The 20,308-nt window shown below is 48.4% G+C and overlaps 1 protein-coding gene across 1 annotated transcript in view; it reads right to left on the minus strand.

Moving 5' to 3' along the window:
* The window catches only part of LOC126517607 (vitellogenin-2-like), a 32,295-nt gene extending 13,914 nt beyond the window's left edge, over window positions 1-18,381 (minus strand). The window contains exons 1-16 of the mRNA XM_050167377.3: window positions 18,339-18,381; window positions 16,379-16,414; window positions 15,047-15,210; window positions 13,435-13,575; window positions 12,468-12,635; window positions 11,697-11,960; window positions 10,691-10,830; window positions 9,671-10,057; window positions 8,619-8,787; window positions 7,217-7,498; window positions 5,968-6,204; window positions 4,669-4,886; window positions 3,751-3,842; window positions 2,724-2,848; window positions 1,889-2,059; window positions 266-386 (exon numbers count right to left, since the gene is read on the minus strand). Coding sequence (XP_050023334.3) covers window positions 266-386; window positions 1,889-2,059; window positions 2,724-2,848; window positions 3,751-3,842; window positions 4,669-4,886; window positions 5,968-6,204; window positions 7,217-7,498; window positions 8,619-8,787; window positions 9,671-10,057; window positions 10,691-10,830; window positions 11,697-11,960; window positions 12,468-12,635; window positions 13,435-13,575; window positions 15,047-15,210; window positions 16,379-16,414; window positions 18,339-18,381 — 2,758 coding nt within the window. The remainder of the gene's footprint in view (window positions 1-265; window positions 387-1,888; window positions 2,060-2,723; window positions 2,849-3,750; window positions 3,843-4,668; window positions 4,887-5,967; window positions 6,205-7,216; window positions 7,499-8,618; window positions 8,788-9,670; window positions 10,058-10,690; window positions 10,831-11,696; window positions 11,961-12,467; window positions 12,636-13,434; window positions 13,576-15,046; window positions 15,211-16,378; window positions 16,415-18,338) is intronic.
* Between the last annotated feature and the right edge of the window lie 1,927 nt (window positions 18,382-20,308).

Here is a 20,308-nt window from a genome sequence, read left to right on the forward strand (position 1 = left end):
GTTCTAAAGCATTGTTAGTGATAACGGATATTACTCTGACCGCCATGACTTCTTCAGGCTGAAGTGGCAGCTAGTGATTTGCAGGTGGCTTTAAATTTACGTATCTTAGGGAAATAGGTTTTACGTATTGCTCCGCGACTCCGCGAGATTGCGTCACAGATTTCGTTCTTGCTCGTGGCGAGCCGCAGGGGACTGTACAAAAGTTCTTACGACGAAACGTCGAGATCGTAACTTGCTTCCGAGTAAACTTCGCGAGCCTTCTTACCCTTCGTGAGAAGCTCCTTGACGAAGTACTTGTCGAGGGGCAGGAACAGGTCGGTTCCCAGGAACTTGGTGTCCAACACAAGCTTGGGCTCCTCGACAACGGTCTTTGTGTCGAAGTCGAACTGCGGGAAAAGCAGACGGCGCCGAGAGTAAATCTTGAGCCGATACTTACGAAACACTTCTAGATCTATTCGAGTTGCCCCCCCCCCTCCCTCTACACATCCCATTAAGGCACTTCTATAGTTTCGCTGCAAGCAATGAGAAAATGTTGTGCTACGGTAGGTTCGCAATAATAGACATATCCGTGAACATGACGTCTGCATTGAGTGTCAGCTTGCTGAGGAGCTCATTCGCGCTTGTACTGCTCGACCATTAGCTTGCGCTTACTTGCTTACTGCTTCGCTCTCGTCTTGGCACCAATTTCTCTCGGTCAAAGTGGCATTCGTTCAGCAGGTAAGGTCAATACTAGTTGTTTCATTTGGTGTACTAGGTAACCTCCTTGCCTTTCCTTCCTACCTTTTTTTTTCTCTCTCTCTCTCTAGTTTGGCGGTGCATGTTCTCCAATCTCTCTAGTATTTGTGCCACCCTGTTTCCACTATCCTTTTCATCAGCTTGAATGAATGAATGAACGGCTTTATTTCCCACAAAAATAATTCTATGGTCGGGTTCTGGGTAAAATGTTGCGCGCGGACAACTCCGACTAGCCCAAAAGAAAAACCCACGAAAGGCAACAGAAAGCAGCGGGCGCTCACGTGTGAGTACACAGGTGGGTAGGCGTCAATTTTCTCAAATGTATGTATACAAACGGGAAGCAATAAATTGTAATAATTAGGGAAAAAAACACTGCGTGTGCACAAGGAAATGGTAAAATTATACATGAGCATTATAGATTATTTAATGCATTGTTATGAGAGAACCACGGAAAAAGAAAATAAACCGCGACATAGCACTATATTAAGTACAGCACAAACTGAAAAAATAGTAATGTACAGCATATGCACATGCACACACGTAATAAACAATAACAAGAATTAGTTTAACTGGAAGTCTATTTGCAAGCTCCATAAGGACAGATCTATTTTTCGTAAGGCAAGGTAGTTCAGTAAAGTCGGAAGTGTATGTCGAAGCATTTGTTGGCAATAATACGTTCTTGGGCACGAATTACTTCGTGTTGTTAATTGCTGCATTGCAGCACGACGTTGCCTTTCTGCATGACAAGGCTTGACGAGTCATTTAATTTTGTTGTTATTGTCTTTATAGAGCCGAATCGAGAAGTTTGCTCGGCTTTCAGCTGTACTGCACTCCTTTATGTTTTCTTTCTTTCTCCACGCTTGATATCCTACTGTATCGAGACGCGTTCTTTGTTCCGCTCCATTCTTATCACATTGTTAATCTTCGCCGGCTTGCCGACATGCAACTACAGTTGGCCGACCATGTCAACCCACGATACATTTCGTTCATTCGTGATAGTGTGAGGTCGAATGCTGAGATTTGCTTTGAGTTGTCTGCGTGATCATTTACGTATTTCCAGCCTCGATAATTCTCAAAACCGCTCGCTTCATCCGGCCAAATCGTTTTTCGCGTAGCTTGTGTTGCCAGCTCAGTGTGTCCAGTCACTACTCACGTGCTGGTCGAGGACGTCGAGAAGCACAGTCAGGGGTGTGTAGGTGTCGCCAAGGTTCATGCGGATGCCACGGCGGACCCTGTTGAAGGCGCTGGAAAGCAGAGACAGCGGACCGTCCTCGCTGAGCAGCAGCTTGTGCACGTTCTGGAGACCCTTGCTCACAACCATGACCTGTTGAATGAGGCACGAAAGGCGGAGATTATCGCAACGCGAGTATTCTTCGCGTTAAAGACTAATGGGTCATAACCGATGGGTAAATACTCGGATGTGTGCAGTGAACGTCCATCAACAGGTAGCTACTGAGAGCTGATGACATCCGCGATTTTAACCACTAATTTCGACGTATTCGCCACGGAATCCAAGTTGAGAGTCAATGCACCGGTGCCGGCAACTTGACAAAAGATGCAGCTAACCGTGAGTGCGCGTGGTGCGCGTTTTGATGTACTTAAAGGGACTGTTCTTTGAACGCCTTCAAATTATACGGATGCCTACAGCGAGCGCCAAAATACTTCCCAGTCGTCAGCTTCGGCGGCAGTTTTTCATCCTTTGGTTCGATTAGTCTTTCCTTTTCTTCGTTTTTGAGTAGCTGTCGTCTACTGTTCCTGTCTTTTATCTTAATTGACTACGTGTGTTTTGTCTTCCTTAGAACCTGCTAACCGAAAACGTCTGTCGATCGACAACTGTGGCCTTGTCTTCTATGGGCACTCTCTGATCGACAAAGGCCATGGGCAATGCACTTTAGCCTTGGTGTCTTCCCGCGAAGTACTTGCAACAGGGCTATATTCTGGGCAGTGCGATAAATCTCCGCGTCGATGTAAAAGCCTGGCGCACGTACGTCCAGAAGAGAAGAGGTGTACGGGCCCTTGGTGAAGTCCAGAGTGTAGAAGAAGCTACGGGGCACGAAGGAGACGTTGCTCTTGATGACTCCAACGTAGCCTTGAAGACCGACGCCGGTTTCGACTGCAAAACGTTAAAAAAAGACGCACGTTCAGATTCGGCAACTTGCAAACCATGTGCGCGGGGTACCATGCGAAGTGACGTCACGAGACAAGTTACCGGGCGCCTCGATTCAAGGGCGAACGCAATAAAAGCGGGATCGTCGAAGCACTTCGCTGCCCAAGAGAATGAGCATTTCCAAGCTTTTATTTTCTATTTCATAAAAAATAGGCCACACGGAGTTAAACTACGCATACAGCATGAAGCCAAATTTTATGAAACAAGGAAATGTGCAGAAAGTCGGGCAAGTACCTTACTCCCCAGCATACGCGGCAAGCAGACTTGGGCAATCAATTTTTCGAAAAAGGGATACTTATAGTTCCGCCCTGTGTGGTAGATACCCGTGGTTACTCAAAATCGCACAAAAAATCTTCCCGTTTTATAGATGTGCTCGTACTTACTCAAATCGCGTAAAAAATACGGTTTTATAAATTTGCACGTAAGCAGTCCAGCACGCGCACTAGCGAAGATATTACGCTGCAGGTATTTGTCGGAAGACACTGACTCTACGTAATTGATCGTTGCGTTCTACTGTCACCTTGCCACACGCGATCTTCAGCTTGAGATCTGACACCCCAGTGTAATTTCGACAGATCAATATAGTCAACTTTTAAAAAGCCATTGGTTTAACGTGTTACATATGTGTGGCGTTGCGTTTTTTTTTTTTTACATGTCTACGCAGAACATTGAATAAATGCCGGCAGAACATTTCCACAGAACATTTGTCATCAAAGAAATTATCGACAAATTTTACGGTACCGTGTACCACTTTTACAGGCTCAATTAACACTTTCGGAAGCCATTGTCAAGAGCCCGCGAAATCAGTCACCAATTTTTTAAGTTTATTAGCGAAAAACTAAGCTTACCGGAGTAGTCGGTGGCGAAGTGGAGCGTAGAGTACTGGGTTCCATACTTGTAGTGGGCAAGAGCGGGAAGAAGCTTCTTGAGGTGGTGCACCCTGCAAGGAGTGTCGCACGGCGTGAGATGCAACACATCGCGTGTAAAGCAAACTTAACGCTGTTTCGCACCCACCAATCGTGCCCCAAAACAATCGCGTGGCAGACGCGACGTCGGGTCCTGTTCGAAACCGCGGCACTCTCTGTGAAAAACGGCGCACTGTATATCAAAACCATGCCTTCTTTAACAATCTTTTTTGGATATCACGTAGCCGCTTTCGTAGGGTTCGAAATACCTCGAATGTATTTCTCTCTTTTTTTTACGTTTAGATTGATCTTAACCCTGAGAAATGTTTCTGATTTAACCGCTGCAGAGGGACCCTCCCGAGCATGGGTGTTGCGAATTACATCGGGAAAGCTTGTTATAGCACCTCTTATATTTTGCTTTGGATTCTGTCGCACCTTTTGATATCACGCCGTTACTGTGGACCTTTAGAATTTGTGCGAAAGAAGTCTGGGTTGGCAACTTCGCTCTGCCGGTAACGTTTATCAGATAGGACCAGCCGTCCTCTAGAAGTCGTATGCAGAAAAAGTAGTCAGCGAGATCATTTAGTATCTATACCTTTTGATACGGTTAAACGTTGCTTAGCCTGAATGGGACAGGCTGGTTTGTTCCACACTGGAGAGGGGCATAACGAAAATCCGCGTTAAACGCGAAGTCGCGCGATCTTACGGCGGGAGGCGAGTGTAGAAAGGTGAATTTGTGTTTCTCTTTTTTTTTTTTTTTGAGAACCAACGCCTTCATCATTTCTTCATATCTCAAGTTCCCCGTTCTCGACGCGTTCAGTGGCTGAGCACAGTTTGCTCGTACACGCGCTGTATACTCACGTCGGCTGGTAGCACGGCAGGGTGTGGTTGGAGAAGGCCAGGAGGGTGTGGTAGGTGTAGGAGGCGACCTGTAGGCTCTTCTCGCGGGGCAGCTCGAGCACCACGCGGGCCAGCACGGGCTCCGGGGGCGTCGTGAGCAGCAGCAGCGACAGCGCCACGGCACGAAGCTCGTAGTCCTCGTCCTTGTCGAAGTAGACGGTCTGGAGCAGGGGCTGCACCTGTCGGCAAGAGGAAAGGCGGGGTCGTCGTCGGCGAGCGTTGAAGGCATGTCCACAGCCTCTTCCAAAAGCGACGCCCGTTCCTACAGGCGCCCTAACACTTCGGGTACGTGCACCGCATGAACGAAAGGGTGTCGCGGTGTCGTCCAGGCGAACCGTGTCCGTTTTTGCATTCGCTCATTTACAGTGAATTTGTGACGACTAGCCCACTTGTCTACTCTATTGGTGTTCTGGTGACCTGAGTATCTGAAGGGTGACTTCCAATTCCGAGAATTTTGTCCTGCCACCTTTAGAGTACTTGTCATCTTTTCGGGCACGAGCAGAGCGTTTTATTCGGTGAACTTACTCAGATTCCTTGCAAGCGCTAATATTGACAATTCTTTTTTTGTTTTTTTTCATCTAAAGCGATATTTCACCTCACGCGCCTAAGCCACAGCACGAAATGTGCGACTCAGCATGGCAAGTACAACAACCGTATTGTTGAGTGACCCTTCGCTGCGGACGGCCGCAACGGGGTGTATTTGCGGTACAGGCAGGCTACGGCTGTGCCTGGTGGCTTGTTCCTTTCTTTTATAAAGACCACTTCAGTCCGCTGGGCCAATTCGCATGCGCTGAACGCGCTATCGTACGAATAATCGATGTAATGCTTGTGAGCGAAGCTTGCAAAACGCAAAAAAATAAAGAAAGAAGCCCCACTACAACAAAACGCCACATAGCTGTTCTGCTTCTTCCTTTTCTGACCCCGTTGTGTTTGTCTTTTGTGCTGATGCACGGTAATGAAACAGCAAGCACGTTTGCTTCCTCCGTTATTTCCCATGACTCGTTCGTACCTTGCTTTCCTTTCGTCTCGACATACGAGCGAGCTATCTAAAGCAGCACGAAACCGTTTTTAGTTACGCCGTGAACGTACTTTCCGAGAACAGCGCGGAGGAAAATGGGACGAGAACCAAGGACAGGAAGAAGGCCGCTACAGTGTATCCTGTCTTTAGATCCTGATTCTTTTTTTCTCTCTCTCTTTGCTCCAGTTCGTCACGTGCTCCAAGTGTTTATAGCGCGACGAAGGGGAGCGGAAAACACTCACGGCGGCGGCTTGGGCGACGGTGCTGTGCTTGAGCGAGTGGAGAGTGACCAGACGCAGGTACTGGCAGGCCTCGGATTCGTCCTCGGTGCCGAGGGTCAGCTTGCAGAGCGGGTGCTTACCCAGCACGAACGGAACGACGGCCTTGAGGGCGAGTGGGTGCTCCAGCTTGGCGAGCGTGTGCAGCAGAACGGCGACCACGTGGAACTCCTTGGACTGCTCCAGCTTGCTGACGACGGCCTGAAAAACACGGGACGGGGCAGTGTGAAGGGTGTGTCGTGAGCGGGCACGGCAGCGGTGCAAGGACCGTTGAGCGTCCCAGCGGCGTACCTATGCCGTGTACAGCCGCGTTGTGAACTAAACCCGTTTATTTTCGGTTGCGCTCTCTGGGAAAGCTGAGAGTGAGCAGACGAAAAACAGCGAGAGGGAAAGAGCCTGCATATAAGGGGTAGCAGCACTGGAGTATGGTGCAAGTGGTAGAGATTTGTATGAAAGGAGTTACAACACGTAAGTATTTTTGTGGTCCGCAGCAAAAAGAAGTATTGAAAGGGTTACTTTGTGCCCTTGGCATTAAGGGCTTTGTGACTGAACTAGTTCTCTTGGGAACCGACGTTAGCCAAAAGGACAAAGACGATGTGCAAGTGAAAGGGCGGTCCTGCAGACGTGAACAAGAGCCGATCAAAGTGCAGCTGTGTTTGATCAAAATTTCCGTGCGAAACACCATATCGAAGCCCTTTCCTCAGTACTGTTTCTTCTTAGAGTACAGCGAAAAAAAGGGGTTCGGACGGTGTAGCTCCAAGGTGAGATGAAAGAATTGGAGTCACAGTAGCTGGCAACTTAATATTGTTTTACGTGTCGAACATTTTACGCGTTAGGACCATTTAAACCAAATATCAGTGAGCTGAAAGATCGCGAGGTAAAGCAGGCAGACGCTTGTTTCTTCCTACCCTAAGCGGGAAAGGGCGCCAGGATAATTTACAAAACAGGATGTCGGCGCCTTAGCTCCTTTTACGCGAAAAGCTAACTTATCGCTTTTTTAATCGATAGTTGCGGATGTCTTTACACACTGGTTCACAAAGCCGTTCCTCTGCGAAGAGCAACAGACGGCCAAAAATGCTAGTCAACTGTATTCTAGCCATATCACTGGCCAATGCCGTGCATTCACCCCAGATACGAAAAGCTCTGTAAATCAATACCCTGCCGAACGTGACCTAGACTCAGCCGTAACTCAAAGTCGAAGCGACGTTCTTACCTGGACGTACTTCTCGTAGTCTTGCAGAGAGCAGGACACGCTGGTGTCGTACTGGGGCAGCTCCTTGTACTCGGGGGTCACCTCGTCGTCGAACTCCTCCGAGGAGCCGTGGTGCTTGGAGCGGATCTTCATCACGTTCCTCATCATGGCCTTCTGCTTGAGGTTGGTCGGCAGCGGCAGGTCGTGGTGCGTGCAGTGCTTCCTCACGGCCTTGGCGAGGGCCAGGCAGGAGGTCGAGAAAAGCAGGCGCTCCTCGGTGAACTTGCCGCCGACACACAGGTCCTGCGAAAATTACCCGTACGCCATGATGCGTGTGAACTCGAAGATACGTCAGACCGGAGAGGGAGACAAAATGTTGCAGCGGATCCCTCTCGCACCTTGTGCCTGCGCCTCCTAGTGTATCACGAGCTGATTTGTGTGTGTGTGTGTTTGCTCCAGAGAAGCACATTGTGAGGGTAGGGGTCGGGGCGGGGGGTGTCGTCACAAGCAAAGGGCATCAAATGTATCACTGGCTTGAGAGTTCTTAGAGTGCAGCAAAATTTCCCCCTGTAAGTCTTTTTTGCATTCCGCTCTCTGCATTGCACAGGGGAGGGGGAGGAGAGAGAGAGATGCGAAGTGGAGGTCTCTGATTACCTCTCAGGAAAACAATTGCAGCTTCGATGCGTGCAAAAGAAAGGACACGCGCTCGATCTTTCGCATTGCAGATGTTATTGTTTACATAATGAACCTTTATGCGCGAACAATGTGTTATCTGCATACTTGAAATTTTCGCTGAATACTCGAAGCGAGATAGTATCAAACTTTCTTATTGCGCCCAAAACGCACGGCCGATCCCGGGCTAATAACTCATCCGCCGTAAAACTATTTCTCAGGTTATGCGGTCCACGCCTTATTTTGCTCTGAAGGAAATTTTCCGTTCGTCCCATAGCCACGATGCGATGGCATCTAGTTTTGTTCAGGTACGTACAATATCAATAATATTAAGCCCAGCTTTTCTGTCTCGTGTTTTAACAAGTGCGCTTGAGCAGACTTTACAGGCTAGTGTGCGGATAGAATATGGTCAGCTTTTAAAACTCCAGTTCAGTTCTAGAAACTGTCTTTGCGCGGAAAACACAGAAGGTTGTGTACAATCTTTTCTTCTCTTGTCCTAGAACTGGCGGCTCTTCGTTTCGAAATTAGCATACAAGATAATACCACTCAACTCTTGGGGACTTTTTCGCTTTCACACTTAGCATGCAAGAAAGCTTCTTGGACTGAATAAGCAACGTTATACGTATAGCGTCTGCTATAGTGTTCATCAGTATGCGATATCGTCTTCTAAGTGTCCCGAAAAGTAGCCCTTATACCTTTTTTTTTAACTCAAAAACGCTTCAAAGCAATCTGGTAAGCGAAGCTAACTCACGAGAAGCTCGTCAAGGACTTCGGTAGAGGGCTTGGCCAGGGAGGTCTGCAGGGTGGTCAGCACGTGGACGGATTCCACGAGGGTCAGCTTCTCCTCCTTGAGCAGCGTGAGGACAGTCTTTGCAGTAGCATCGGTGCCACCAAGGCTCAGAGCGTCGAGAAGGAGCTTCCTGCAGACAAAAGAAAGAGTTAATAGGGAGACCTATGGGACTAGCTTATGGATTGTGCATCGGAGATCTGCATGCGTTATTGTACACTATGGAGAAGTGTTCCTTCTTCATGACTGTTGCTTAGCTTACGATCTACTGAGCGCCACCTCTAGCTTTTCTGGATGCACAGTGTTAACCGGTAAACCTCATGTTCAGTTTCGACGGACCTTGAATTTTGTTTGCCGCTCTGCACGCATAGAAAGAATGCGATATTTGCGGACAGCCTTCTAGGGCGTACACCTAAAAATTCTGCTCCGAGATTTCAAGGATGATCGAGTACTCGCCTTTGTTCACACCAGACCTCCGAAGAAAATCTTTTATTGGTACGGCTATTAGGTACGTCTCTCCCATAAAGTCATATCTGTTCTTTTCCCTAGCCGCCATATTTCTTTGCATCTTCTAGCACAATTACGTACTTTGATTAAAGTAGAATCAAATAGATCACGTGGCTCTGTCAAATCTGCGAGCAGAACGTGGTCGCTTTAGAACAAAACCACCATATGCAATACGCTTAAAAGGAAACTCTCGCAGTAGGCTTAACATGACGCGAGCAACGCTAGTTTCTCCCATCCCAACGATGCAACCACCTCCCGGCATACAAATCTGGCTAGACACTTATACCGGTGTCACACGACCACTTTCAGTCGCGATCATGCCCGATCCGGATCGAAATTCTAGATCGCGATTGGCTCCCTCGCGCACTTTGTGCAAAGGAACCAATCGCAACCGAGAAATTCGATCCGGATCGGGCTCGATTGCGATCAAAAGTGCGCCCTGTGACACCCGTATTACACACTGCATTAGCTGCGTGTAAGTGTCTAGCAATAACAGACCGGCAGCTTACCTTTCGATGTATTCCTTCTCGCTGACTTCGTTGACCTTCTCGAGCGAGACAACGGTCTTCAGGAGGAGCTCGAGGTCTTCCTGGGGCAGGGCGTTGACCACGGTCAGCAGCTGCACGATCAGATCGGCGTAGTCGTCCTTGACCTCGAGGTCGTCGAGAGCGACCAGCTCGGCCAGCCTGGCGACGAGGGCGCGGGCGGCCACCATGGCCTCCTTGCGGTCGACCGGTCCCCACAGGCTGAGGTGCTCCAGCTCGAGAGCGGGTCCGTGGACCAAGTAGTGCTGCTCGGGGTAGGCGTAGGTCAGGTTGCTGTAGGTCTTGGCGCGTGCCGTAGTGTCATCGAAGGCGCTGACGAGAGACTTCTTGTACAGGAGCTCGAGGGCCAGCCTGTTCGCGCGCGTAAAGAGTGGGACAGAACGCGCACATTCATTAGCGCGCCTTCGTCGGCGACGTCGAACGCGCGGCGATGCGGTCGAGTGAATACGCCCCATTGTGTATGAGAATGGTGTGCGTTTTGACAAGATTGGTGAGGACTCCGGCCAATATCAATGTTGGGCCTTTGTATTCGTAGTTGGAAAAAAAGTCCGAATCGTTTCCTTGCCAACATGCTCTGCTATCTGTCGATGCAAGCTTCAAGTCCTTGTATGTTTGCCTGCGATGCAACATGCCGTTTAATTTCGGCGTTCATGTCATCGCGCGTTCGACAGCTGCCTTCATTTCATGAATTGATTTTATTTTTGCTCCCATTGCTAGTATGTGACTTCTAGGTTGCACTGTTTCAGTTAAACATTACGCCAGTGTCCTCGCATTCTTTGAGAGTGAATTTTCGTCTGCTCACGTACGCTGTTTAAAACATGAAATTTCCATATTTTGCTTCGCATGACTGTGGCCAGTGAGTCAATGGTTTAGAAGAAATGCTCGTTCAAGCTGCACATCTCTCACGGATGGAGTGACTGACTAACACGCGCGAATTATTTTTGGGGTAAAAAAAATGCCGCTGGCCAATGCTCTTGCACTCACACGGAGGTGGCAACCAGCTGCTGCTTTCCGGTGACGAGAACCTTCTTGTCGACGGCCTTGACAGTCTCCAGGAGACCGTACTCTCCCAGAACGCTGACGTTGTACTTGACGGTCAGGAAGGAGTCACCAAGGTCGTTCTTCTACAGGACACAAAAGTGAGAGAGAGTGTTATGAGCTCGATAAATCTGGTAACTACAGCATACTTTTGTCACGAAGGGCCCCTTCTAAAAAGAAATCTACTTTGAACGTGCTGTTATGTGTTTTTTTTTCACGAGTTTCCCTCGTTTATTTATTGTGAAAAAAACGTAAAACAAGCGTCTCTATAAAGAAATTACGTGAAGTGGACAAAACAGAATTCAGCGAAATTCATACAGCACTTCATTACCCGGAAAAAAACGAACTTTTAAATCTTTAACGAAGGGGTCTCTCCAGTGCTTTTGATGCTTCAAATGTCGTTTCGCAGTCTCACGTTAAGTTCCCGATCCTTTGAGCACGCGTTTCGGTATGTCCGATCCAGATCGTGGCTGCGGTGCTCGGCGAAAGCTCGACATACGGCAAACCTCTGTGTCGTTTCCTGGGCCCTCGACAAGATTGTGACAGCGTCAGCAATTGTGCAATGCGCCAAGGCCGCTCATATATATCCCTAATTGTTGTTGTATTTGTACCGTCATCACGCATCACGAGCCGCGGAGCAATCGAAGGTTTACCTGTCTTGTACGCTAGGCGCTACACTGGCGCATTGAGCAGTAGCTACTGGCCTGCAATATTTCGTGGTTCAAACTTTCACTTTTGACTAACGGAAAGTCATGCTTTTTTTTCCGCAACTGCGGTTAATCGGGTAAACGTTAGGGCCTGCTGGTAGCGCCAAACGTAGACTCAACTTCCAGTGCTAAGAGACAGCTATAGGTAGCCAGCCGAGCCATTCGGCTCAAGCCTTTTCGCCATCGCGTTTTACTCGGTATCGTGATCTGTCGCGATTCCTTCCCGTAGCAACGCTGAAGCTCACCTGGTAGTACTCCTTGACGCATCCGGAACCGAAGCGGTCGTTGTACTTGGTGAATTCGGGCTCGACGTTCTCGAAGACAGTCACCGGCTTGTGGACCTGGCACGTCTGCGGGCATCCCTGGTACTCGTAGTCGGCGTAGTGGAACACGCTCGTGCGACCCAGGCACTTGTGGTAGTTCTTGGTCTTGGTCAGGTTCAGCACGGAGTAGTCGTGCACGTCGGACAGCACGTGGTAGGTCGTCTCGCAGTGACCCACAAGGTCGTGCTGCGAATGGAAAGCGCGAACGACACTCGCGAAACTGTCGAGCATAGTTTGGCGGTTTTCTCATTTAGACATACACTGACCTTCCCCTTTTCTCGGGATTGTCTATGAAAAGCTATTCGTAAGAGAAACTCGGCAATGACTCTCATTTGCGAAGGGCAGTTTTTAGCGTACCCTGAATTACTCAGCACGTCGAATCGCTGGCATCAAATAATAGACAGATGCGTCACTTCTGCTTTTACGACATGGCCAGCAACACTGCACTGGCATTAACGTGCGTGAGGCAACGCTTGCGTCAACTTCATCTGACACCAGTCTAATCTGACTTCTGCATCCAGAAGTGCCTTCCATTGAATACTGTAATGTTCCAACAGATGTGGCATCAAATATAGCACTGTGATGGTGAATAAATGTTTAGTCGAGTCGTTAAGGAACATGCTTTCTTCCCATGCACGCGCTGGGCTACACTGGATGACGCAATTTTGCAGCCAAAATGCCCACGTGACTCACCTCGAAGACCTTGTACACGACCACTTCGTCGTCGGGACTGACGGGCGTCACCTTGCTGAAGGGAACAGCGTGGGTGAGCGGCTCGCTGAAGGTCAGCACAGAGGCGAGTCCACGGTACAGGTTCACCACGGGCTCGGGAAGATCCTCGGGAGCCTCAATGGTGGTCACCTGCAGGAGTTGTTCAAATTGTTGCTTTGTATATTTGCCTTCAATCCAAAATGGTTTCTGTGCAACCGCTGGCAGCCTTCTCTGCCTACACGGTCGGCACTGTGCCCCTTACAAAAAAAAAGCAACGTATCGTGTTCACAATGCCTCCTTGAATCGTACCTCGTTAATCTAACGTTATTCATTAGACTTCCTGCAGGGTACAAGTGCAACCCTTCAGGAGACGCACATGCGATATAACTTAAGCAATCGTATTTAACACAATTTAGCTCAGCTCTGAACTCTGAGCTCTCCCATTGCAAAGCTTTCTACGGGAGCACATTGTGTTCAATTGCCGATTGCGAGCTTTATGTACAGGCTCTCCAGCTAAATTTTAACCTACGTTCTTTGAAATCTGTTATACGAATTGAAACTCCATGTAGGTCGAAAATGCTGTATCCGTTAACCTAGGTGTAAAAATCGAATACTTCCACAAAATAGTATTTGCGCATGCGCCAGTTATAGCACCACACTCTCGTACTGATTTTTAGCATATGTTTTAAAACCTGAACGCTTAATTATTTATAAAGAAGGGTGTAGGATTGGGCCTGTTGGTAAAACATGCTTTAAAGTCTGAATAACTGCGCAAGGACAGCAGAGGCGACAGAACAGAGAACAGAGCATAGCACTCTGTTCTCGCTTCTGTCCCCTCCGCTCTCCTTGCGCTGTTATTCAAACTTTAAATCATTAATTATCGCCGCTCGTATTCCATTACTTGCCGCACACTCATCGAGCGAACTCATCGAGCACAGGCGTCGCTTACCTTGAGCTGCTCGACCGTGAAGACGACCGGCTTCTCGAAGAGGTGCAGGTACTGTTCCAGGGGCGTGTGGTACAGGCCCGGCACAGCCTCGGTGTGATCGTGCACTTCCTTGTCGAACACCGAAGTGGTGACGTTCAGGAGCTGCACACGCAAGCGAGATGCTAGTCAGGGATGCCGTTCTGCTAGGTGCACCATACGAAGACGCGGTGTTTGTGGCCAGCGTCGTGCTCTGACAAATACGCGAAGCTTACACCGGGTCACTCTCCGAAGACTTAAATATCCAAGGTGCGTCTCGCACGTCAAAGTAATCGTCAATTAATTATGGTCTGACTCAATTTGAGTGTAGCAGCTGTGGGGTTCTCTCATCTTAGCCTTCTTCGCCGCCTCAAATCGCAGGCCTTGGAAGACGGACGCCTCAAGGCCGAAAGTGAAATGAGGATGGAAAAACGTGTTCGTCTCCCGGTTACAAAAGCGTGACTAAGCGTGATTACAATATCGTGATTAAGCAACAGGTAAAAGTCAGTGACAAGATTTTTACAAATAGCGCTTTCGTTGCGTTTGTCTGTGAGTCATTAGAGCGTATTTCTGAAATTATTAGCAAGTTTTCTTTTTATTCCTGCAGCCTTCGTTTTCTTACTGTCGTTATTTCTTCCGTTGCAACTTCCGCGATAACGTGGCACGTTCTTGTTCTCCGGGAAAGTTTCTTTTTACGCACGTGCACTCAATGTTTTCACACACTGCTCAGCTTTTCCTTTTCTCAATTTGCGTTATTTTTCAAGAAATGCATAGTAGAATATTTCCTAGCTACTTCTTCCCAAGTAGATCCCCTTCGTAGCCGTCTTTTACCTTTGTGAAAGCATCGCGTTCTTATCTTAAAATGCATCTTATAAACGTTGCCGTAGTTAGGCAAATTACATTCAGCGTGTTCGATAACCAACAGGGCCCTACGAATGTGCACTTCGGAAGATGCAAGAAATTTAAAGATAGACGTCTTACGTTTTCTGTATTTGAAGATAGCGCCGTTTATGCTGGCCTGATCTGTGCAGTTACGCTTTACGAAAATACATTTAATCTTGATTTTGCTTCACAAACAGCAATAATATTAGAGCAAAAAAACGTGCCGATTTCTACTTTGAACTGACAAGAGTCACAAAAATTAACCTTCGCACTCGTGGCCATAGCCGCAATTTAAACAATTATGTTTCTCAGATTACGTTACAGCTTGTGCGAGAAGTGCGCTCTAAACGCACTTATTTAGGGGCCCAAAAGAAGTGTTCTTTCGGATGTTGCGCCTGACAGTTGTGCCTGTATTCGGTATCAACCAATGCTAACCCCGACGTACAGAGAAGCTGAAAGAGAGAGAGAGCAAAGAGAGGAAAGGCAGGGAGGTCAACCAGACGAGCGTCCGGTTCGTCCGGTTTGCTACCCTACACTGGGGGAAGGGACACCGTATGTAGTACGGGCGCTGAAACGTTCAGCTTCGTAGCTTCGATGTCGTATCGAGTAACTGCACGATCTTTGTTTTAGATGACTCTCATCGAAAGGTGTTTTGTTTCACTTATCAGCTCGCCTTGTTCGCACGAGTGAGCGAGTTCGCGCGCATCGCCCTCACCTGCACGAACAGCCTGGCCGTCTTGGCGACGGGGTCGGCAGCCGTGACGCTGACCTTCAGGTATGCATAGACTTCCTCGCCAGTAGCGTGCGTCGCCTTCTGCGGCACACTCAGGGCGACGGTCGTGCGGTACTTGTACAGGTACTCCTGCCTGGGCTCGAACACTGCAACGAGACGAACGGGGGTCCCGTCTAAGCAAAACACTCTTCCTCCGCGAGTATGTTTAGATAATGCGGTAGTCGTGACATTTTCCGCGCTGTACTTAAATAAACCGCTTTGAACGAGAACATTTGGAAATTATGTGCTACGTCGTCTGCGGCACCGGTTAGCACGTACAGACTCCGGTGGTTCGGCTTTCGTACAGCAGGGTCCACTGTTGAAAAAAGTTCACCGACGATTACGATTCTTCCTAATACGAAACTTGGACGCAGCTCTATACACGTTTTTATTTCGCGACCTATTGGCTGGCGTGAGCAATCGATCTCGTGCAGCACGTTGCAAACGGAGCCAAGTGAGGCGCGACTGCCTCGCTAATCTGGAGATCGCGAGAGGCAGCCCGTGGGTTTCGCGCGGGCGTGATTCACAGCAGCCGCCGCCGCCGACGGACCTACCAGACGACGCGCGCCACTCTGGCGCCATCTCGTAGCCATCGTCGCCGCAGAAAGAGAAAGAGAGAGCGATTGTGAAGAGGAAGAGGCGCCGCAGAGCCCGTCTTGCACGGTACTACGCTTTTCTTCTCATGCTTTCGCCCCATCCTCCTCCTCCGCTTTCCGCCTCAAGTTCCGCTGCACCCTCCTCCTCGCGCTCTCTTCGTTATCGGCGTCTTTCATCTGCCGCTGCTCTCCGCGTTCGCTTTCATCCTTCGCTGCGCTCTAAAAAGCACACACTGAGTATTCTGTCATCGATTCTCCCGGAGATAAGGTACAAAGGTCCACAGGCTTATTGTGAATAAACTAACGCGTGTCTTGTTGGGTATATCAGTAATTTATTTCCAATTATATTCAATTGTTTCCGTCATAGTGACATTATAAGTGGTAAAGTGTTTCCCTTAACAGTGGACCATACTCCACTTGCGCCTGGTAATTACTTTTTTTATTGGCCGCTTGCTCCTACAGGTGAACATGATTTTATTGGCTGCATTGTGGTACTGTTACCTCCGTTAATGTCGATCCATTTGCAACTCATCTTACTTAGCGAAAAAGAAACGCTTCCTCGTAGCCTCTCTTAATTTTCATGGAAGTTAACTTGCACACTTATCGTTTGGTAAATTGCAGAAATGAGTCGTTTTAACTTTACCGCTTGCGATCATAGACAAAGAGAAAAAATACTCACCGAGCTTCGGCACGGAGTAGGGGACATCCAAGGCAGCTGCAACAAGAGACAAGGTACAACATTACAATCGATGTTGAAATATCTGCGAGTATAAAATGTACAAACCTATAAGATACGCGAGGGCAGTCGCAACTTCACACTTATGAAAGGCTACACCTCTTCGTATAGATTTTTTTCTTGCTCATTCACAATAATGCTTCACTACAAGATAACCAACAATGTATACGTGCTTCTCAGAGCTTACAAACTACAGACCTATCCTCCATCAGTTTCATAGCCTCTGCTTCTGGATAATTTTATGCACGTGTACCGCCTTTAACCTTTACCGTGAGCAGCTGAGGAACTCCGGAAATATAAAAGAAAGCACTAAACCTTTATCGCGCAATTTCCGGGTGTACCTAAGCTCATGTTATGCATTTTCAATTAGGCATTAAACATACGCAATTCTTTAAATAACCTCCGTTTATCCGCCCAGCCATGTTACTTTGAGAAGCAAAGGCCTCAAAATATGCATCCCATGAATTCTTCTCTTCCAGCATCGTCATCATTCTGTTTAAGTCTACAAGGTCCAAGATCATTCCTTCCCAGTGACGAACAGTTACTCCTGACTCTTTATCATTTGACTCCATCCCATGGATGCAAATCTCCTAATGTCTGCAAACTTCGCCTGCATTTTCTTCTCTTGGCACCCAATTTGTTAATCTAACAGACCACTGGATATCTGTCCTTCAGGTTACAAAAATTGCATAACTACACCCCTTAATGTCATCAGCTACCCCACGCCTGCTGCCTGGCTCATAAGTCACCGTTTTGTCTATACGTAACACCGATCATGGAACCAACTTTATGGGAATACGCGTGTTAGGGTGATAGGTTACTTCATTATTGCACTGAAAAAATGTGCGTGCCAAATGTGACAAGCTTTTGTGCTCCCGATCTGACGCAAACTAAAGAAAACAGTGAAAAACACGCTGCATTTTCGACGGTAAGATATGAAGATCACGTGGCTAGAACTCGCTGCTGGCTTTCCAACCTCTTCACATTGTAGTATCCGCTGACGCCTGCCGCAGCTGACTTGGCATTTTTCACCGCATCGTCTTAAAGAGGTGACAGGTTCTTTGCTGTTGTCGTGCCACGGGAGCCCTCCACTACTTGTGCACGTTTTAATTCGCACTGCGGAAATATATTTGGCTAGGAACACTTCGTTAATATTTGATCGGTACGATAAAGTGTTGATTGAGTCACTGCTTTGGAAACCTGAGAAGCCTAACTGAAAATGAAGTGCCTGGACACGATATTTATCGTCTAAGTAAGAGACATGTTTATTTAATAACCCGGTCTGGGAAGCAATCAGCAACCTAAAAAGGTTAACTCCCCGCCATAACTTCGAGCTTATGCGCTTAGTTCTGACAGCGATACTGCTCAATTCCTGCACAGTTTGTATTCTGAGCCAACATGTTTTCCTTTTCTCAAATTCTTACTCAACAGATATTTTAGAAGAGCATCCCACTCGGGCCTCAACAAAGGCATCGCGTTTTTTGCACGGCAATTGAATTTGCAGCATTCGGTGCCAATTACAAATCTGGAACTGCATTTGCTATATAGTGTGGACCTACTCGCGACCTCTTCCTTCCGGCAAACTCAGTCGCTTCTCTGACAGTCTCTAGCTTCTCGATGCACCTAGCCTAGGTCTTTTCTTTTTCTTTTCTCTCGGCTAATCACATTTGCGTTATCCTTCAGCACTGCCTCTACACTTCAATACTCGCAAGGAGATCCGTTCAGTACTTGGTACCCGTTGGGGCACTTCGAACCAACGGGTGCCAAGTACTGCACGGATCGGCCCGGCGACTAAGCTGCCATCCACACTGGGCCGAGTCAAAACGCAATCCCGGTTCCGTCGGTAAGTCCTGGACGACGTTTCGCGCGTGCCTCGCACTCCCGATCCCCGGCCAGCACTCACCGACAGCTGCGACGAGCAAACCGAGGGCAGCGAGGACCCTCATGGTGGCGAGTCCGGTGGCGCACAAACTTCCCGTGCTCGGTGTGTGGGCCTGCCGAAGAGCGGAGCCCGACTGTCCTGCCGTGGCAGCGGGTCCCCGGCCCTTATATTGGGCGCGGCCCCGGGAGTGCCCAGCCAGCGCTGGCTAAGCATCGCGCGTCGCTGGGCCTTGCAGAAACGCTGGGTGCGGAGGACGGACGGCGGGCGAGTGAAAAGAAAAATGACAAAGAAAACAGATCGCACCGACCTCGGGGGCAGGTCGCGGTGCGAAAAGAGAGAGAGAGAGAGTGCTGCTCGGGGCAGCGGCAGCAGCAGCAGAGGCCAGCAGTCTTGGCCAGTGGATAATCATCGCCAACGCGAGCGACTGCTTGAGAAGTTGCCTTACTGCTGCGGGCCGGGACGATAAGAAGGTTTGCGGCAGGCGTGCACTATACGCGTTGGGTTGCGGACGAAGCTCGGGCAGCCTGTACCTGAAAACAAGCGGACCGAGCCGCGATCCTCGCTCATGTCCGCAAGTCTCGAAAAAGGCGTCTGTCTCATTAACATTTTTTTTTTTCTCTTCGAGCCACGTCGGTCGCCGATGAACCGTATTGTCTTTGGCGTTCAACTGCCATCGTCGTAGATGTCATCAAGGTGCTTGACGTGGCCCATACGCAGGGTCATTTGTGCAAAAGGGAGGCTCTGCGTGTTCGAGTTTGGCGACTCCGCCGAAGGACAGTATTGAGTTGTCCGGGTTTAGGGCTTCGTTTAGGCATTGGTACTTTCTAGAGAGTAACTGGAAACTCTGACGAAAGTAAACGCTTTACTTAGCCGACATTCTACTGGAACGAGCTTCTCTCCTCGAGAAGTCAATGTAACGTTGAAAAAAGAGAAGTTGTGATGTTGACAAGTACCGTTGAAATACTTTGGCGTGGCCACTAGGAAGCATATTTGTTAGCAGAAATTAAGGTGGTGGAGTGCATATATTCTTCTTCCTGTGGAAATGGGCTAGCTTTTCCAACAATCACTCTTTAACTACCAAGCAAGGTGTGTCGTGGCCAATGTCCTAGCTAAATAAACGGAACTCACTCAGACTCAGTCAAAATATATTTTTGCTTTGGACTTATTCGGACTCATACTCAACAAAATTTCACTCAGCCGGGCCCCCTCACTCGGACTCAGACTCAAACTCTACTCAGCTAGGCTCACTCAGACTCACACTCACGGGTCGGTTGGAGTCTGAGTGTGTCTGCTCATAAGTGAGTCTGAATCACACATACGACTCCATGTTTTTTAGAGCTCACGAGACTAGGTGTGAAACAATCTAAATGAACACGATGAGTCTGGGTGCGTGTATAATTTACTAACGGCGTCCGTTCGATCTAGGTATAAGCTTGAGCGAGGAAATGTGAACAAAGGGCTTATATCATTTGTTTCAAAGTTTGAAGACATAAGCTTTAAGGCGGTCAGTTCTTTAGCCGAGTTCTTGCGAAATGTATTCATTCGAGTCACTGAACTGATTTGTATTCCGTGCGCTCTCTACGCCTACAATGTGCAAGTCTTTCTAAGCACACTTCTCCTGCACACGCCACTCACGCGCTTTCACTTACGCATGCTTTCCGCCGATGAGCTCTTTGTTTGAGAAGGTAGAAGAGGAAAATAAGACAAGCCGAAGGAAAGCTCTGATGGCCCACGCGAGTGCCAACCGTCTCTTCCCTCTTACGCACCCACCCAAACGAATCAATGCCCAAACCTCCCCAAAATGCAACAGTAATTCTGAGAATTGTCTACCAATGCGTATGCATCCTTTGGTTCGGCTGTTACTTAGATTTTGCTTACTTATGTTGATAGCTCATGCACGTCTACCCATCGCTTTTTTCCGCAGCCAAGAAATGCTTACACACTAGTAGGCAATTCTCAGAATTTCTGTTGTATTTTTCTTTATTATCAAG

The sequence above is a fragment of the Dermacentor andersoni genome, chromosome 11, assembly GCF_023375885.2.
Source record: "Dermacentor andersoni chromosome 11, qqDerAnde1_hic_scaffold, whole genome shotgun sequence".
In the NCBI taxonomy this organism is placed as follows: domain Eukaryota; kingdom Metazoa; phylum Arthropoda; class Arachnida; order Ixodida; family Ixodidae; genus Dermacentor; species Dermacentor andersoni.